The sequence below is a fragment of the Sinocyclocheilus rhinocerous genome, unplaced genomic scaffold (genome assembly GCF_001515625.1).
Source record: "Sinocyclocheilus rhinocerous isolate Xijiao unplaced genomic scaffold, SAMN03320098_v1.1 scaffold955, whole genome shotgun sequence".
NCBI classification, from domain to species: domain Eukaryota; kingdom Metazoa; phylum Chordata; class Actinopteri; order Cypriniformes; family Cyprinidae; genus Sinocyclocheilus; species Sinocyclocheilus rhinocerous.
In genome coordinates, this window is record NW_015646369.1 from 878,951 (window position 1) to 900,074 (window position 21,124).

Here is a 21,124-nt window from a genome sequence, read left to right on the forward strand (position 1 = left end):
ATATCTAGCGTAGCGTCAGTTCTGGCAGGTCACGTTAGTCAAGCTCGCATCAGCTGACTCTCAGCTGATCCCCATCTACCTATAGGAATACGACACCTATCTAAGCATTCATATATAAGGTCCTTCAGTATTATCAGCAGTTTTCGCATTGCTCAATAGCTAATTACCCTCCTCCATCCCCAACTCCTCCTCTGTCAGTCAGGATTCAGCCTTCTGATTCTCCTTTGAATCAGACTAATTCTAAATGTGTACATTAAATTATTGAACTTTAACGATATCTGCAATACATTCATGTTGGTTCTGTTCTGTTTACCCTGGGGGGTTATCGCTGCTCTCCCTGCTCTAATCCATGCTAGGCTGCATGGATGCGCAGGGAATTCTTGCCCAGAACAGAACCATACCGCCAATCCAAACTGTATGCTAATTGTCCGTCATCTTTGACGATAGTGGTCCTGACAGAATTACCAAAGTATTATGAAATTAGTACATAACTGGGCCAAAAGTTTGTACTAACCATGTTGTGAGTTGGTAATTTGATGGTAATGAAATAACGAGTGTGACGTCCTAGTTACATTGTCATTTAGCAAGTCATGAAATTACCAAAAAGTACCAATACATTTCGTGACTGGTATGTTGTGTGTTAGCTGGGTTACTTTTTGTGCACAACACTAAAGCCCTGAGGATCTTCTGTTCTTGGTCAGACTTGTGAATTTACTGAATTGTTATCAGGAGAATCGCTCTGACTGGATCATTTGAATCAGTCAGTTGTTGACTCGAGAACAGCTGCAATCTGATCAGTCCAATTCACGAATAAATCGTTCAATGACATTTGCGAACTAATTTAACAGGTTCATTAAAAAAATAATCTTGTTCACGAATCCGACACTGCTATCGCGTCTTGGAGTGGGTGATGATTTCTCCAGTTCAAAATAACGAGGAACCACATGTTTTTAATAAATGTAGTGGAGTAAAAACAACGACATTAAGCTTTAGAATGTAGTGAAGAAAAAGTACAAGTTTCTCAAAATAAAAATACTCGGATAAAGTACAGATACTTGTGAATTAGTTTTACAGAAAATGTTCTAAATGAAACTTATAACTGCCATATTTGTAATACTACATTACCAGGCAGGTACCTGTCTTCATCATATGTGTTACGAATCCTGTCCATGTACTTCCGTCCGATCGCCACCAGAGGTCACGCGTCCATCATATTGACTCTCTCACTACACAGACTGTTACACGTCACCACGGACTACATTTCCCATCATCCATTGCACTGATTGCACACAGCTGTAACCAATCACACACACACTATATTACACTCACTCAGATCGTTCTCAAACTGCCGAGTATTGTTTAGCGCATATCACTCCTCTAGCGATAGCTGCATTACGGAGCCATTCCTAGTTCCCAGTTCTAGTTCTAGTCTAGCCACCTCGAGTTGCCTTGTTATCTGTTTCCTGACCTTCTGCCTGTGTTTCTTGGATTAACCCTTTGTTTTGCTGTTTCGGACTGTGTTTGCACCTCGCCTGGACTATTGCTCGTGTTATTGGAATACTCCTCTTGTCAAGCCCACTGGATACTGTTTGCAGATCGAAGACCCACGCTAGCCCTAGGAAAATTCTTTGTCTTCCCTGTGATATACCCGTATTGTCTGACCCTTGCTTGTTTATTGACCACACCTTTGTAAATAAAGCCTTGCACATGGATCCGCACGTCTCACGTCTTGTTCGCCCTGTAACAATATGTTCTGGGAATGTCAAATTGTTTCTAATCTATGGACTCATGTACATTTTGTTTTGTCCTCCTTACTGAAAATTGGCTACATCCCCAATCCAAGTTTATGTCTTCTTAATGTTGACTCTGATTTATGGGCAGAAGAGAATGTTGTTCGCTTGTTTCACAGCTGCAAAGAAGACAGTAGAACTGTTTTACACCGCACATGTGTGCAAAAACATACTGGATTCATAGCCTCCTTAAAATTGTGACTTGTGAGTATACAACAGCATGAATTAATAAGGCCAAACCTGGGACCATTGATGCCTGGCAACATTTTTCTTCCACTTTAATGATTTATATAAAGAAATTATTATATAATGTAACCCTTGTATTTATTTGTTTGTTTATTTTCTCTCTTTCTTGTCCGACTGTCAAATTATTGGCAATATGTCTGTTATTCCTTCTTCCGTGACCATTTGTTCCAATTATGTTATTTTGTTTAAATTTGAAAGACGTGAAAAAGTTGATCACAAAAAAAAAGAAAGAAAATGTACTAAATTAAGATCCCAATGTAGGTTCGGGAGGACCCTAATCATTCAGTCCCGCCAATCATCACAACGACCGTATATAAGCAGCAGCCATTGCTCCGTTCCAGCATCCCTCCACATCCCCTTCTCCTCCTCTATTCCCTTCTCTTTTCCACCACACTGTTTAATCATAGTGGGGTTCTTACTCGGAGCTCGAGCCGCACCTCGGGTTCGAGCCTCCTTCGTAAACAGCAAGCCACGTTTGTTTGCCATTGACTGAATGGGCAGGCAAACTCGTGAAATGTACCATTTCTCTCCTCTCTCACCTCTCTCGTTCCTGCTCCAGGAGGTTGGTGAAGTCATCGCTCTTGTTCATGTAGTCCACGTGTTTGCGTTTCTCAGTATCCAGCTCATAGACAGTGCGCCGGTGGCTTTTCTCAGCCAGCAAGAGCTGTTCCAGCATACGGCGATATGAGTCCTTGTGCTTATCCCGCAATCTGTCCAGCTGAGGCATACAGACAGTAAAAAATACAATTATAAGACTAACTAACAGAGGGAAGGGCTTGCACTTTTTGTTGACTTTAAAGAAATAGTTCATCCAAAAAAATGAATATTCTGTCATCATTTAGGCTACTCACCCTTGTTCCAAACCATGACAGAATTTTCTTTATAAAACGGAGAGTTCCGGTCCTTGATTCTGATTGGTTGAGCCGCGTTCGAAGCTGTTTACTTTGTGTGTTGCTTGGCAACCACTTTGTTGCAACCACAACTGATTCTGAGGAACTACATTGTTTGGTGGAAGAATACTGTTTTTATTAATATCATTACACTTTATTTGCTCTGTTTTATTTTGTGAAACCTAACTACGTATGTGGAATAACCGTTTTATAAAAGCAATAAGCCCCGTGAAGCCATGGTTTACAGTGAATTTATAACAGCTAAGGGGCGTTGTTAGGCACTTATTGCTTTATTATTGGGTGAACTAGTCACTGTTATTCGTTTCTCTGTGCGTGTACCTCTGCCATTGGCTTATCATACACATTTTCATGTTGTGCATGGTTGTTGCTGAGCATTCGGTCTCTCTGCAGGGCTTGCAGGGGTCGGGTCGGCCCTGATAAGCCATAACGGGACTCCAGCTCCTCTGGTCGACTCAGCAGCGCAGACCTCAGTAGATGGATCACATCTTCTCGTGCCTGGGTGACAAGTAAAAATCATAAATGGTTTGGGATATATTCACGGTACGAATTATGGGGGGATTTGACCTAAATGATCATTTGATGTAAAGCAGTCGTAGAAAGTAGCACACACGTAATGTGAAGATTTTCTTGTAAATATGAAGATACATTTCAGTATAGCTTTGACTGATGTTGAATAGTAATTTGGCCACACCTGAAATGGGTCATATACCATTGGCAAAACCTGAAAGACGTAAATATGCCAGAAAATTTACTTAAACTTCTTCGTAATATGAAGATTTACTTGTAAACAACATGCATTTCTTTATAGCTGAGACTTATCTTAAATAGTAATTTTTTCCACCCCTGAAAGTGTATTGGCATAACCTAAAAGACGTCGAAAATTCGATGGATGGAAGCGTGAACATAACGTACAGTAGCCTAAGTGTCTAAAACACACGTGTACATTTAATCTGAATGATCAAATTCACGCTCTGTAACCTTATTTTATTAAACTGTGCGAAGAACTGTTTGCTGAAGTCATGACCACATTATCACTTTAAAAAGAGCGCTGTACACATTAACTTGCGTGCGTTACTGTAGCAACAGTTGATTCCAGGTGTTCTGACGATTTGTGCTACCCTGTCAGATTTTGCTACCTCCCATTAAAACAGATGGTAGCTTAATTCGATAGCGAAAAGTGCTACCTATCAGATTTTGCTTCCAGCATGATATTAATAAGGTGTGAGGCTTTATTAACATGTACACCTACCCCAACCCTAAACCTACCCTTACAGTAGGATAAATACAGTGTTGGTAGCATAATCTGATAGGTAGCATTATTTGTCAGAACACCTGGCGCGGTTTTCAGTTTTGTTGGGTATGTTATAATATGAAAACATGGGCTACAGGTTATTTCACTCTGAATCCTCCACGTATCAGACATTAAAAATTTTAATGTTTATTACAACCCCTTTGGTGGACACTAGACCACCTCAAACTGAATGAAACCTTTTATATATTTAGAGAGAGAGAAAGAGACAGAGATGTTCAGCATGGTAAAAACACCTCTTGCAATTAAATATTCTGTATTGTATTACGAACCATACAAGTCAGGATTAAAAATCTCCTAAAATGTGCTACAACCCTGTTGAAAAAACCAGCATATGCTGGTTAGGTAAGTTTTGACGCTGGGATGCTGGTTTAAGCTGGTCCTTTGCTGGTTTATGCTGGTCCTTTGCTGGTTTAAACTGGTCCTTTGCTGGTTTATGCTGGTCCTTTGCTGGTTTAAACTGGTCCTTTGCTGGTTTATGCTGGTCCTTTGCTGGTTTAAACTGGTCCTTTGCTGGTTTATGCTGGTCCTTTGCTGGTTTAAACTGGTCCTTTGCTGGTTTATGCTGGTCCTTTGCTGGTTTAAACTGGTCCTTTGCTGGTTTATGCTGGTCCTTTGCTGGTTTAAACTGGTCCTTTGCTGGTTTATGCTGGTCCTTTGCTGGTTTAAACTGGTCCTTTGCTGGTTTATGCTGGTCCTTTGCTGGTTTAAACTGGTCCTTTGCTGGTTTATGCTGGTCCTTTGCTGGTTTAAACTGGTCCTTTGCTGGTTTATGCTGGTCCTTTGCTGGTTTAAACTGGTCCTTTGCTGGTTTATGCTGGTCCTTTGCTGGTTTAAACTGGTCCTTTGCTGGTTTATGCTGGTCCTTTGCTGGTTTATGCTGGTCCTTTGCCAGCACATGACCAGCATAAACCAGCAAAAGGACCAGTTTAAACCAGCAAAAGGACCAGCATAAACCAGAAAAAAAAACAGCATAAACCAGCAAAAGGACCAGCAAAAGGACCAGCATAAACCAGCAAAGGACCAGCATAAACCAGCAAAGGACCAGTTTAAACCAGCAAAGGACCAGCATAAACCAGCAAAGGACCAGCATAAACCAGCAAAGGACCAGCATAAACCAGCAAAGGACCAGCATAAACCAGCAAAGGACCAGCATAAACCAGCAAAAGGACCAGCATAAACCAGCAAAAGGACCAGCATAAACCAGCAAAAGGACCAGCATAAACCAGCAAAAGGACCAGCATAAACCAGCAAAAGGACCAGCATAAACCAGCAAAGGACCAGCATAAACCAGCAAAGGACCAGCTTAAACCAGCATCCCAGCGTCAAAACATACCTAACCAGCATATGCTGTTTTTTTCAACAGGGAAGGCATCTAAATGATGAATAATCTCTCCCTCTTCTCTGTTTGGAGTGACAACAACAGTCAAAAATGTGCAATTAAGAAAATTATTACACATATGGCTCGGGGGAATTGTGGGATATGGATCAATGGCTGACTGGCAGAGGAAGTAAGATGATCCAGAACCAAAACTTAGTATTAAAAATGATGTGACAATGCTACATTAAAACAATGTATTATGACATTAAAACATTTACGTAATAAATATCTGCAGCTGAGGTACCTCAGTCTGTAAGTAGCCTACCAAAGTAGAAGTTGATGACAGATGATAATCTTTCATTTTCACAGTTCATGAATAAATATTTTACCTGGATCTCTCCTTCCATGATCCCAAGCAGTTTCAGTAGGTTGTCTTTGGACAGATCTCTGAGCCCAAACATTTGGTCATCATTCTGTGCTGATTTATCTTCCTTATTAGGTCCGATTTTCTCTTCATCATCCACATGTTTAACCTTGATAGTCTTTTCTGTCTCCAGCATTTTCTCCTCCTCTTCTTCTTTGGCATCATGTGAAGTTTGCGTGACAACCAGAACTTCATTAATCATACTGTCCACTGTATTATCTTTGGACCTCATTTTCCTCCTGAGGAAAGAAGACGACTTTAAAGGGCACATCGGATGCAAAATTCACTTTTACAATAGATTAAGAGTTGTTTTAGATGTACAGATAACTTGCTGCTGTGTTTAATAATTTATGTTGTCAAAATAACATTCTGTTCCGTTAATGCATTGTCTGCTGGTTTATTTAGCTACATTTCAGTACACCACATTAAGTAGGCCACTTAGTACTGTAAGACTTTGAATGTTAAAGTGCAAATTAACACCTGACCACACTTGTGGGTTTGCTACTGTTACAATTAAAAATCGTAGAAGGGTAAAAACATGTCAGGCAGACATTGGTATGATGTAAGCAACAGAGCTACAACAAATAAAACTGATAATGGGTATGCTAGATTTAGTGTGCGAATAATCAAGCATTGACAATAATAATCAGTCGTATTGGAGGCACCGAGGGCCCCCAAAATAAAATTCTGCTTAGGGCCCCATTCAAGCTTGGGCTGGCCCTGCTGACAGTGTATGATTTACATTAACATTACAGAATAGAACATGATCAATATGAACTTTTAACGTTCAATTTAAATAAATGTAATTGCACAAACTATGTAGGCTACGATTTCAATTTGTTTGTGAAATAACTGAAACATATATGTTATTTTCTGTCCTCTGATAAGCATTGTTCCGGGCTGCCGTTCCCAAAAGCATGAACCCTTCCTACTTTTGGGAAACGCAGCCCTGTTTGAATGCACTGTCAGAAGTGAGTGAACGCTCTCTGTGATTGATCGGTTCAGTCTTGCAGCATTTGCGTGTGTTCAGATGAGCATGAAATTCGCAAAATTCTATGCATATTGTATGCATTATTTTTTGTTAAATAAACAAAATCCCCGGTATATAAAACACACCTTAGTATCGATATTTTTTATTTGAGTATCGATACTTTTGATACTCGCATCAGTATCGATACTTCGGGATCGATTAATACGCCTATCCCTACTGTAAACAGTCTGCCATTGTTTGGACGCCGGAGCACGTGAAGACAAGAATGGCTCCTAAGCGATTGAGGTGTTTTGTTGTTGGATGTAATAATGAACACTACAGTCGTCATTTACTCCCGACATCTGAGCCGCTGAAGGAACAGTGGATTACTTTTGCTTTTAAAGGGAAAGCGCCCCCCGATCTACCTAAATGCGTCTATGTCTGCTCGAATCATTTCACACCAGACTGCTTTGCAAACGAGGGTCAGTACAAAGCAGGTTTTGCTAAAAAGTTGGTCCTGAAGGATGGATCGGTACCAACTGTTTGTGACCCAGCTTCACCTCCAGAAAAAGTGAGTATAAGGTTTTTTTTTATGAACCTTTGCCTTTCCTCTTCCTCGGAGAGAGGGGCAGGGTGAGCAGAGGTCGTTAGCATTTAAAGAGACATGCACTGAAACTGGAGATGCACCGATTGCAATTTTCTTGGCCGATTCCGCTTTCCGATTTTTTTGTAAGTGTGACCTGCCAATACCGATTTTTGCCGATTCCGATTTTCTTTCTAAAAACTACAATTGACAGCATATACAAACAAAAAATCTATACTTTTTAATGCAAAAAAATTACTTACATAATCAAAAAGTATTAAACATAACAATTCCCCCAATCTGGACAAAGTTACAGATGTTCTCTCACTTAAACAACTCTCAAAACAAAGTGCTCTGTGACTAGAAAAGAGGTAGAAATAACAATTAACGGAAAAGGGGTTTCTGTATAAAACAAAACATATGTAATTTCCCACTGTTTCTTAATTTGTCATTTTTTCACTGACCTTATTAAATGTGTCATTTTTCACATCAAATTCTTACATTGTTTCAATTAATTCAGTTAGAATAATAAGAAACTGTAGAACCGTTACTCCATCAACTCCATCCTTCCACTGCAGTAAACGCATAGAAGCTGCATCTGAAGTGGCATTAGATGTATTTACACACAGACTGTTTGATGAAGCGGAGGTGCCATAAATGCATTTACACTGCAAAATTTCAAATGCATAAAGAATTCTATAAGATTAATGTTTTAAATATTTTTTTAAACATACAAATAAGAAATGTTGGGGAAAATGCAATGACAGTTTTAAATATCAAACAAAACCAGTAGGTGGCGGCAAATGACTGTTTGAATGCATAAAAACTTGGATTCATTCAGTAACAAAACACCGCCGTGTTGCTCGGACGGAGACACAAAACAGTTCTGCTGTGGCTTTGATGGGAACTGTTTTCATCAGCGAAATTGAGCAAAAATATTGGGCCTCATTCATGAAACATTCGTAAATATATGAGTAAATTCTGAGTAATTTGCGCGTAAAACAGACCTTCCTGAAAACTCTCCTCCGGATTCACAAACGCTTCGTAAAAAGATTTCTATTTCAGATAAATAGTGTTCATATCGATTTCGGAATTATATCGTATCGACCGAAATTAAGAAATATATCGTGATATCAATTTTGGCCATATCGTCCAGCCCTACTTGCCAATGATGATTATGTATTTACAAACTTCCAAAGCAAAAATAGTGCATGCAGATATTTTTTGAGAAGTTGCTGGTATTTATGTGGCCAAAAAGTAAGATAAAGATGATCTTTATAAGAGTATAACAGGTTAAACAAAATTATATGTAAATATCAGTTGTAGGGCTGCCACTAAAGACTATTTTTATTTCGATTAATCTATCGACTAATTTGTCGATTAATCTAAACGATTAATTTCACGCACACACACACACAAAAACAACAACAATTTTAAAGAACATTTTATTAAACTTGCAACTTTGCCATTCAGTAGTGTACCATAAAAAAGTATACATGAAAACAAGCCATTGACTAAATGTAAAACTAAAAGAGTAAAAATGTAAACAAACCTAATAAAAATGAAATAAAAAGAAAATAATTACAAAAGTCTGCGAAAGTCAGCATGTTCTTAATGTCAATATATCCACATATTCTGGGCTTCTGTTCATTACAGCTGTGAGTGCAACTACAAAGGGGGAAAAAATCTTTCAATTAACCCCAACAGTTGGGTTTTCACATTAAATAAATGCAATGTTTAGAGTCCACTAGAATCAAGTATTAAAATTGTATTATTAAAAGTTATTATTATTAAAAAATGATAACAGTTCCTGTGGAACAGCATTTACTGTGAATGGAGCTGCTGTGAGATGCACGTACGTAACCCACACGCCTATAACTGCATCACATATAATTATTTAATTAAATCGTAGCATTTGTGAATTCACAGTTATGCTTAATTATAATTCTAAATTATAAAAAAAAAATTTTTTTTATATAATTTATATAAAAAATAAATTTAAAACAATTATAAAAACAGTCTAATAATGTGTTTTATGGATTCTCGTCCGTGAAATGCGCCACTTCCGGTAATTTCCGGTTAGTCGACGCAGGCAAAATGAAGTCGAGGATTTTTTAAAAATCGAATATTGAATAGAATTGACAAATCGCGACAGCCCTAAATTAATGCAATCTCTGTAAATAGTCGAATAAAATCGACGAATCGCGACAGCCCTAATCAGTTGTCACTCTATATGCCCCAATAATATGTCTTAATAAGATGATGATATTTGAATACTTACTAGTTTTAGTACAGAGTTTTCATTGTGTTTTGCATATCAAATATGATACAGTAGTGAAAGCTGTATAATACAGCTAGTGAAAATAACAATAGGTGCAATTGAACTTTTGACTCAAATCCTGATAGTAACTGTGATATAACCCTTGTGCTAAATTCCTATTTGTGACAACTATCTCTCCCTATCTCTCCGTTGTTGTTAATTCTGAAGTAAACTGTAAGTGAAAATACTAAAACACTATCCGAGAGCAACACATTTGCATTGCAGTAGAGCAGTGGTCTCAAACTCAATTCCTGGAGGGCCACACGCAGCTCTGCAGAGTTTAGCTTCAACTCACACCTGCTTGGAAGTTTCTAATAATCCTGAAGAGCTTGATTAGCTGGATCAGGTGTGTTTAATTAGGGTTGGAGGCGCTAAACTGTGCAGAGCTGTGGCACTCCAGGAATTGAGTTTGAGACCATTGCAGTAGAGTTTAATGGTGTTGTAATAAACACTGCTTTGGTGCTATTTTTTCATTGATCTGTTTAGACCCAACTGGCAAGATAAGGCTAGGAATAACTTGTGTTTATACAGTGCTGCTGTATTAAATATCTGTCCAAGCTCCAAAGTCACAACACCATTAGTGGACAAGCAAAATGGTTTCTCAAACCTATGTTTATGGTTATCATTTCTAGTGTGTAAACATATTTAAAGAATGGTTTAATAGTTACTATTCAAGCTGTTTTTCAAGCTGTTACACTGGGGCCTATTCATGAAGCGCAGTAAAACTTCTCTTACGTAAGTTGTTGCAATCTTTCCAGTGGAACAGATTATGTAATAAATGGATTTATGAACTTTTAGTGAAGTTCTGTTCTGTCAGTTCTTTAGTTAAAGGGGTAATGCATTGCAATTTTTTAATTTTATGTCTCCTGTGGTGCATTTATATTATTAGTAGGGTTTTTACTTCAAAATCTGACAGAATTTGGAAATAAAAGGTAATTTTTAACCTGATTTTGTCCCCCTGATTTGAACTGTTTAAAGAGTCGTGTCTTCTATAAGACTTCAATGTAAATGCTCACTCTTGTGATTGGCTAACAGCTTTCCATATAAAGTAATGTGCCCTTCAGTCAGAAATATTATAATTACATATTCTGAGCACATGGCAAAGTCATATTTACAAATGGGAAACTCATACTCAAATTCTACATGATACACAAGTTGTAACCATTATAAGGAGCATGTCGATTAGAAATAGTACAGGAAATTACTGCTCTATAATATATACTGAAAAAATTATAAACACAACACTTTTGTTTTTGCCCCCATTTTTCATGAGCTGAACTCAAAAATCTAAGACTATGTACACAAAAGGCCTTTTTCTCTCAAATATTGTTCACAAATCTGTCTAAATCTGTGTTAGTGAGCACTTCTCCTTTGAAAATTTATCTATAATCTATATAGAGAGATCGGTGAGCAATAGTGAATTATAATGCATGATTTTGCAGGTTATTTTAATTTGACATCGGATTGTAATCATTTTAAAGGGATAGTTCACCCAAAAATTAAAATTTGCTGTTAATTTACTCACCCTCAGGCTATTCAAGATGTAGGTGACTTTTTTCTTCAGTAGAACAGTAAAGAAGATTGTTAGCTGAAACCCTTGGTTATTCATAAAAGTTGATTCAAATAACCAATTCACCAGTTTGTTCATAGGCTAATCACACAATGACTTAACGTAAACACAAAAATATTTTGAAAGCACCCAATAATAATGTGGAACGTGGATGTCTAAACCATAAAAAAAGTGAATAAACAAGTCCTCATCAATTCACCTTTTTACATAAACCATGAAAAACCATAAAAATTTAATTTAGTCCAGTTCGGTCCGAGTCCGAACTGTTTCCTCAATTCAGGGACTGTTGGAGGAACTGGAGCGCTGAATGTGTGGCAAAACCTGGCACAGGATCATAAGCGCAAGTATATTGGCTCATTTCAAGTCAGAGTGACTGTCAGGCGTCTCAAAGTAAGTTTTGATTGAGTAACTTGTAGATCTGTGCTGCTACAATACCGATACTTTTAAAGGTCAGTATCGTCGATACCAATACGATACTTCTAAATACGAACTTTTACATTATGAAATTTATTCAGTTATTAAAGGGGTCATATGATGCTGCTAAAAAGAACATTATTTTGTTCTATTAAATTACTAAGATTAAAATGGGTAATGATATCCACTTAACTTTATATTTGAAACGCATTTTAACATCCAATACGCTTTAATTGCAACTTATTAGGTTATATTTTTGTTTACACATGCTTAAAATATGTTTACTGTAGCGGTAACCATGGAAATCTACAGATATATAGTTGAACTAGGTCACTTTAGTAAAATCATGGTTCATCTTCATAAGGGACTGCCGCCCAGAAAACCAGTATTCAGACAGACCATGGAATAAATGGTCTGTAAATTCAGTTACCCAACTTTCACAGTTTGCTTCATGTAACACAAACATTTATTTAATAAAAAAAGAAAAAAAAAACCTGACTCAGAGGTATAAGTTTCCAAGGTGCACCTAAAGGCAGCATAAGTATGTGGATTCACTGACCATGTGGACAGCATCATTGATTATAAGGGTTTTGTTTGAGAGTGCAGAACTTGCGCTGAACTGAAGTGATTATAAAAGAAGCGCTTTCTGTAGATGTGTTTTGATCATCACAACAACTGTAAAGTTTAATGCGGCTCAGATAACAGGCAACCACAGTCTCATCTGATGTGCATCTGACACTGAAAGGTAAGACAGGTTAAAGCCAGCATATTGTATGTTTGTGCGACCTTTATGTGGAATCACATATTTATCCACAATGTGGAGGCTGCACAGAGTCTGCATGGTTAATGGGCTGGAAAATATCTGATTGAGCTGTCAGTCATATCATTACAGTCTGAGCTCCCCAGAGAAAGCCCTCAGCAACTTGTGAATAGATGGACCAATACTTTGATTTCATGTCTTTGAGAGGTGTCAGCACTCATAGTAAAGCGCTATTTATAAAGCTTGTCTGACAGTTGCTTTAGCCATTTGTAGTAACTATGTTGGGTGTTTTTTTTAATACACAGGACTGGTCAGGGTTAAAAAAAAATAAAAGTAACAATCATACCATTTTTTTCATCCAGTGTGATGTATATTCTGTTGCCGCTTACAGATTTACAGTTTGTACATTGTAATGATTTACATATCTTAATACCACAGATAATATAATCCCTAAAAATAAACTTTTAGGAAATGGAGGCCCTATTAACAAGTCACCCCAAAAACCTCCTCGCTGTCACCTTACAACACATCTTTAAGACTAAACTTAAATCTCATTTGTTTCCTCTCATTGTCAGATCTTTACTTATTTCGGTTATTGTGTTGCATGTTATATGATCATACTTTATTTGTGTTTTTTGACAATTTTATGTAAAGTGTCCTTGGGTTCTTGAAAGGCGCTATATACATGTAAAAACGTGTTGTTATTATTATTATTATTAATATTCATACATGACTTGGTAAAATATTTTAAACTCTTGTAAAATATAAGTGCAATCCACTATATATCTGTGCTAAACTTATACTCAGCCTCCAACTCACACACTTTTTTCACAGAATTTATTAGCCATTAGCTAATATTAGACATAATTTAGTCACCCAGAGTGAAGATTTAGTCGCATATGCGAGTGATTTACTCGCAATGTAGAGGGTTGTTATAATGATTTAATGGTTTAATAATAAATGTGTGATTAGTCGCTAATGCTTCAAATGAACGACTACTAGTCGACCAGAAAAATCCTTAGTCGAGGGCAGCCCTAATAATATTACTGTTTTACTGTATTTTTTGTGTATGTTCAAAATTATTTTCAAAAACTTGGGAGGAAAGAGGATTACTATTTTATTTTAACTATTTTTAAAGTACATACTAAGGACAAATGTGCTCAATGGAACATCCCTGATTCTTTGCTGAGCTGGTGCTGTTATTGTCTCCTGATTTGGTCTGCTCTTGAAGATAACCAAGAGACACAGCTGGTACCAGCAGCTGTCCAAAGTGCGCATTCCTGTGCTGCCAATGAAGAAAGGTTTTAGAAGATCTATCACATGATGGGTCCAATGTGTCTAAATAAGGGCTAGGAGAGTCGTAGCATTTGCGATTGTGGCTTTGGCAAGACATGGAGTCCGCACACATGCACGGTGAACTAAACGGTGAAGTCTCAGATTTGCGTGCCTGCTTCGCTTTAAAAGGTGTCCATGTAAGGAACATAATCAAAACCTATCTAGAATATAAAATAGAAACTGCAACTTTTGTTGGAGACTGCAGTCAGGTAACACAATACACATGACCTGATTGATGGACACAGAGGAGGGAAGAAGGTCAAAGTCTATCAACTGTAATGGTAGTTACCTTTCACTCTGATAACAGTAAAGCAGAGACAAACATTACGGTAGTAAGCACATTATCTATGTTTTATTATTCTCTTCTATATAATTTTATAATCTGCAATCAGTTTCTATTACTGTATGAATAAATATTGCCCAGTTCATCTTACTGTATACAGTCATCGGCTTCTATTTATATAAGCCATCCATAACTTATGTTCAGTTGGAGCAGTTGTCTTATTGGATTTCAGCTTGTAGTATGTATGCAAATACTGGTCTACAGAGTGTTTAAAAGTGCACAGAGCAGTTTTGGGGAGGAAATGACATGCAGCTGAACTGATCTTATCCACAAAAAATATATATATTTTTCGTGCAATGATTATTCAACGTGCTTGGTAGAATGTTAAGGTCAGTGCAAAAATCACTTAACAAAAAAGTGATGTTGTATTTCAAGAAAAGTTACATTTAGGAACATTTTCTATATTACCATCCTGTAACTCAAACTGTAGAGCATAGCGCTTGCAACGTCAGAGTCATGGGTTCGATTCCCAGGGAATGTATGAACTGATAAAATACTGCTTTGAATTCCTTAGTGTAATGTAAGTCACTCTGAATAAAAGCATATTCTAAATGCGCGAACATAAATGTAAATAACCACTTGAATGGTAATAAATGGGGACATTTAAATTGGCTGATATTGTATATTTTTATATAATATCATGTAATTTTATATATTATACAATATAACGGTTTTGCAATTCTGACTTGGTTCTTGTAAGTCAGAATTACATTAAAAAATCTTAATTATTCCAATTTTATGAGCAGAAGTGTATAAACCAGTAAGTATAACTGCAGCATGTGCCATGACCTGCAACTCAAAATTGTAAGGTGTGTAGTCATCTTGAAAATTACTGAATAAAAAATAACAATTACGGTCTCGGGAATATCAGCAGCCACACATGTAAGTGATAGCCATGAATGCCTTTCTAACAGGTTACATTCCACTGTAACTCAACGTGCTTGAACTCCTGAAGAAGCAGAATAGAGTAAACCAAAACCAGCTCAGCGCCAGCTAATGCGGGAAAGCACAGTTTGAATTTGGCAGTTGTGACGTCACCGAACTTCTAAATCCCATATGTGGGACCACCAAAGACTTAAACTACTTCAGTCTGTGTGCATTGAATTTATTTAATACACGAGTTTCACAATTTGAGTTGAATTACTGAAATAAATGAACTTTTCCACGACATTCTAATTTATTGAGATGCACCTGTAACTTTTATGCTGCAATTGAAATATTTCAACTGGAAATGCACTTCTTCTATAAAGTGAATGGTACGCAGTCACATGATACAATATATAGCTTTACTTTGCAATTTACTACTGTCCAAATTCAAGACACACTTGCATATGTAAGTATTGCAGTTGCCTGGAATTTGTGTGAGAGTCTAGGAGAAAGTACAGACTGCACAATATATTATATATATTCCACTCATGTGTCAATCTTTAGTAAATTATTAATAAAGTGGTGACAACAATTAGTGGAGTCCCGTAGAACAAGAACACTTGAATGAAACACTTACCCACAGTCCCTAAGCCTCGGGCTAGTGTACTCCTGTATGCTCCTGCTTAGACAGACTCCAGAACCATTCTTCTGATAGTGGTACCCATTATCCAAAGATCTTTCCTCTGTAGGATCTCCAGTGAGAAGCAGGTGCTCCAAACCAAGAGTCAACAAGTGAAAGAAAGCATGACTGAGTGGTTAGGCGGGCTGTAAAATCAATGAGTCACAAACAGGGGGACAGTGAAGCTGTTATTCTATTCCAGGGACAAGAGGTGCAGCGCCGCACATGCTTGCTCTATCAGTGATTGTGTGCAGCTCCACTGCTGCTGAGCTATATTTAACCTCTTCGCTTACTCCGTTGTAGCCAGTAGGGTGTGAGAGTGACATGAGGCTCTCAGAAGTGACAGCTGAGCCTTCGGATCCTCACATCAGAGAACCTCCAGGCCTGTTACTCCACCCGCATGCAGTCCAGGAACTGCTGTGACAACACACAGTGTAGGAGTTGACCTTATGAAAGCTCAAGCAGCAGAGGAGTTAGCTGAGCCAGCTTAGATCAGCAACTATCCTGTTGATTTCCATTATCATAAAATAATATATACAAAACCACTTCACAGCTTCTTTCTTTCTTAAAGGGGTCATATGATGCGATTTCAATTTTTCCTTTCTCTTTGGAGTGTTACAAGCTCTTGGTGCATAAAGAAGATCTGTATAAATTTGCAAAGACTAAAGTCTCAAATCCAAAGAGATATTCTTTATAAAAGTTAAGAGTCAGCCACACCTACCTAAAACGGCTCGTTCTAACACACCCCACATGTCTACGTCACGATGTGAGAAGATTTGCATAACGCCGCCCAAATGTTCACGCAAAGAAAGAAGGCGTAACTTTTATTCTCGCTGTAGTATTGTTGCCGCCGCTGCCATGTTGTGAAGGCACTGTGTGCTTCGTTGTGAAAACAAAACTACTTTGTTTGGCCTTCCAAAAGAGGACAATATCTCGGCCAATCATAATGCACTGGATAGCTGGCCAATCAGAGCATACCTCGCTTTTCAGACCAATGAGGTTTGTAAAAATCGACGCGTTTCAGAAAGGCGGGGCATAGAGGAGAAACAATAATGTACAGTATGTGGAAAATAATGTGTTTTTTGAACCTTAAACCGCATAAACACATTTCATTACACCAAATACACAAAATAATGTTCTTTTTAGCAGCATCATATGACCCCTTTAAATAATAACTATAAAAAGTCAAGACAAAGTTTATGGAAGCTTGTAAAAAATAATGAAATAATTGCAACATTTTATCTTACAATTCAGACTTTTTTCAATGGCAATTGCAAGTTTATAAATGCAGATTTGTGAACTCAATTCTGATGAGAATAAAAGTTCGAATTGAGAGAGTGATGGCTGTAAAAAGTACATTTCAATGCTTTTGTGTTCTCTCACAAAAGTATTGCGTTCCTCTGAGAACCTTAATGGAAATAATATGGGAGGAACATTTGTGTGCAAAGTTTCGCACGATAACACAATATTTTTGTGTGTGATTTCAAAGGTGTATGTACATGTGTAGTCACATTTGTATATGCATGTGTAAATTAATCAATTTATATTTATATGTGTAAGTGTAAGGCTTGTGTAGGTCACACTTTAGTTTTGAGACCAATTCTCACTATTAACTAACTATTAACTATGAGTTTTGCCTTAGTAAACTCCTAATTTTACCCTCTTGTGTATAAGTGTAAATGTATGTTTATGTATATAAGTGTATCTATGCATATAAGTGTAAGTGTGTATTTGTAGATTTATGTGTGTAAGGTATGTATAAATGTATATTTATAGTCATGTGAAAAAGAAAGGACACTCAATTGAAATCCATGTTTTCCATATCAGTACATAATAATAAAATTTGGAAAATTAAACCTCATGGCATATCACACCATCTCATTATTTATTTAGCTACTAATTGTTAACTATTAAGTGTGAGAAGCACTATAATTTGGTATCAGAGTAAAATGGCTGAATAGCTTCTCAATCAATAAAGCAAGCTTTGGAATTCATATGTAGATCCATGGTACACTCACAGAGTTTGACATAATTAAGGCTTACTGATCATTAATTATTATCGTAATTTTTATGTGTCCTAATGATATTGAATACATATTTGTCACTTGCCAGACATGACTGAACATATTGCTGTCCACTGAATTGCCATTGGTGCCTGATGACTGCAGTATGCGGCTATATTTAATTTTTGGATGTACTGCATGTGTGTATTGATGGATGGATTTATTTATTTAATTATTTATATATGTGTGTTGTTGACCGGGTACTGTTATTAACAGTATTTAAAAATTAATTTCAAACAAAATTGAGTTTTGGAGCTTTTTGTGCTCAGAGGACTTATTTTTCAGTGATGAGGGCAGTAACTGATGCTCTGCTGTCCTCTTGCGTTTGGATCCAATCTTTCAAGCGAAAAGCTGACGTGAAAAAATGACAAAAGCAGGAAACCTTTCGTTTTCGTCTTTTTCTTTCTGTTTAACTAGTGTTAAAGTGATCAGATATCGTGTGTTTATGATAAAAGCTCGACGATAAAGTTAACATGTTATAAAAATGTTTACTTAAATTTACTTTAGTATTAGTATTGCAGAACTATATTAAGTTGCTGTTTGTATGGACTCAAGGTAAATGTAGCTTTAAATGTAGCGCGGTCACGGATAGGCTGCTGCTGGCAGTTTGATTGACAGGCGATCTGACCAATCGTCACGCGTTGTTATGTGCCTCCGTTGCTATCCGCCATTTAATCCGACAAACAAAACAGTCCGACAACAAGCATGTTAGGCGTAGTAAACTAACGTCGGTTGTTCACTTGGAAAATGGTGAAAAGGTGCACGTATGTGGCTTGCAACGCAGACAGCAGGTACCCAGAAAGGCTGGGCAACATACAGTTTCACCCGTTCCCTAAACCTGCCAGAAATCTGCAGAAGTGTATGAAGTGGATAAGTTTGTGTGGCCGGCCTCAGCAGCAGCTCTGTGACAGGCTGAGAAACCATTCCACAGCCAAACACATCTATGTGTGCTCAAAGGTAACACAGTTATACATACTGCACCTTTTTAACTCTGTAGCACAAGCCTTGATTTATGTACGTTTTACAAGTTGCTATAACCAGAGAAATGTATCCAACCCTCTACGGACACCTTAGCAATTGAATCACCATTGGCTAGTAAATTTGGCCAGGCTGATATACTATATGTGTGTGTGTGTGTGTGTGTGTGTATATATACATATACATATACATACACACTGTATAATACTGTATATGTTTTTAAAATGGCACAGCTTTTTAAATATCTGAAAGCACACTTAACATCAGTCAGTCAAGCATTATAATATGATATCAGAATAATCAAGTATTATTTAATGATAGAACTTTAGTAATTAGAATTAAAACTTGGTAACCATGTATGAATGCATAGACATTTTAACTGAATTTAGTACTGGTGGTGGTGCTTTGTTGGTCATTCAGGGTTTCTGTAAAAAAAAAAAAAAAGTAAAACAGCTAACAATAATACTGATAAGATGATGATGATAATAATAATAATAATATGAATTCTACTAATAAGAACAGTATAAAACGCACTAAGGATTAACGAGCTGCTGGATTCATTCTGGATAATCAAAACAGGGATGATAATAGGTGAGCACCAGCCAATGAGATTGCAGTTTGAGCATTAGTTCCGCCCACTATCGGAAAACCCGGCAGTTCTTAAAGGGGTCATATGATGCTTTTGTAAAGATCTTTATTTTGTGTATTTGGTGTAACAGAATATGTTGACATGCTTTAATGTTCAAAAAACACATTATTTTTCAAATACTGTACATTATTGTAGGTCCTCTATGCCCCGCCTCTCTCAAACGCTTCGTTTTCTACAAAGTCCCTCCTTCCGACAAGCGCAGTCTGCTCTGATTGGCCAGCTGACCCAGTGCATTGTGATTGGCCGAACACCGCAAGCACTCGTCGGAAATGTAACGCCCCTTACCATAATCGCGAGCTTCATCTTTCAAAATAAATGTAAAGACAGAGCCCGAAAGGGGAACAGAGTCGCGTGACAGACACAGTAATGATGCAGTACACAAGCCGTGGTTAAGACAGCTGACTCCACTTTGATGTGACCCTGTCTCTCTCTCTCTCTCTCACACACACACACACACACGATGCGCAACACTCCGCATTTGAACAGTCAATAGCAAATACTTAAACTAGTAACAAAACAGTAGCTGATTCAGAAGCGCCAGATTGTCATAGCAAAGTCAGAATTACCTCCTCTCCTAGGTTCACGAAACGGTCGTCCATAAAATGCATTGCTGTTCTGTTGTAAGTGATCCAAATAAAGTGCTTTTGCTTTCGCACTTAAACACACAGCGTCTCCCTGACATGCTGCTTCAACACTAACTGCGGTTACTGAAACCATGCCTTCTTTCTTTGCGTGCACATTTGAGCGGCATTACGCAGATATTTTCACATAGTGAGGTAGATATGTGGGGCGTGTTAGAACGAGCCGTTTTAGGGGGGCGTGGCAGAGTCTTAACTTTGATAAAGAATATCTCTTTGGTTTTGAGACTTTAGTCTTTGCAACTTCAGGGATCTTATCTATGCACAATCAGCTTGTAACACTCCAAAGAGAAAGGAAAACTTGAAATCGCATCATATGACCCCTTTAAAAGCTGAAAAAATCCAAAGGAACTCCGTTATTTTGACAGGAAAATACAACAAAGAATATCGTTTACACGTAGCGCGTCAATTCTGCATGTATGTAAGACTCTCTCTCTGCTCTCACCAAAGCGATGGCGAGTCGTGCGCCGTTACACTAGAGTTTACGGTACGTCAAATACAGGTGCGCTGCGCATCCGTTCAGATGAACTGAAAAATATCACAGATAGTCCAGGTGATATGTGAAAGTAATGTTCACTTTTTCATAAAAGCATGAAACTTGGTACACTTGTGTAGTTTACAGCCCTAAACATTTTCAGAAATGGAGCCCTCGCAAAACACCTCGTGGTTGCCATGGCGACCATTTAACTTCCCGCCATAACCAAATAATGTATTTTGTGTCATATCTCCTGAACCAAACATGATAACACAGAAAAGGTGATGTCTACCCCTATGTTGTGATGGTCAAGGAACAACATAAACTGTTCAGGTGAAGAGTTAAGTTTTCCTTTCTCTTTGGAGTGTTACAAGCTGTTCGTGAATAGATAAGATCCCTAAAGTTGCAAAGACTAAAGTCTCAAAACCAAAGAGATATTCTTTATCAAAGTTAAGACTCTGCCACGCCCCCCTAAAACG

At 37.6% G+C, this 21,124-nt stretch overlaps 2 protein-coding genes across 3 annotated transcripts in view; one reads left to right on the top strand and one right to left on the bottom strand.

Annotated features, from left to right (window-relative positions):
- The window catches only part of LOC107707667 (filamin-A-interacting protein 1-like), a 23,813-nt gene extending 7,747 nt beyond the window's left edge, over positions 1–16,066 (bottom strand). Inside the window, exons 1-4 of the mRNA XM_016511746.1 lie at positions 15,801–16,066; positions 5,967–6,240; positions 3,266–3,442; positions 2,576–2,754 (exon numbers count right to left, since the gene is read on the bottom strand). Of these exons, the coding sequence (XP_016367232.1) occupies positions 2,576–2,754; positions 3,266–3,442; positions 5,967–6,233 (623 nt within the window). The 5' untranslated portion in view covers positions 6,234–6,240; positions 15,801–16,066. The remainder of the gene's footprint in view (positions 1–2,575; positions 2,755–3,265; positions 3,443–5,966; positions 6,241–15,800) is intronic.
- LOC107707669 (uncharacterized) overlaps positions 7,215–21,124 on the top strand; it is a 27,609-nt gene continuing 13,699 nt past the window's right edge. Inside the window, exon 1 of one of the 2 annotated variants that reach the window (XM_016511747.1) lies at positions 7,215–7,542. In XM_016511747.1, the coding sequence (XP_016367233.1) occupies positions 7,258–7,542 (285 nt within the window). In that variant the 5' untranslated portion in view covers positions 7,215–7,257. Of the gene's footprint in view, positions 7,543–18,458; positions 18,863–21,124 lie in introns of those variants that run through there. The other variant, XM_016511748.1, reaches the window with a different exon arrangement.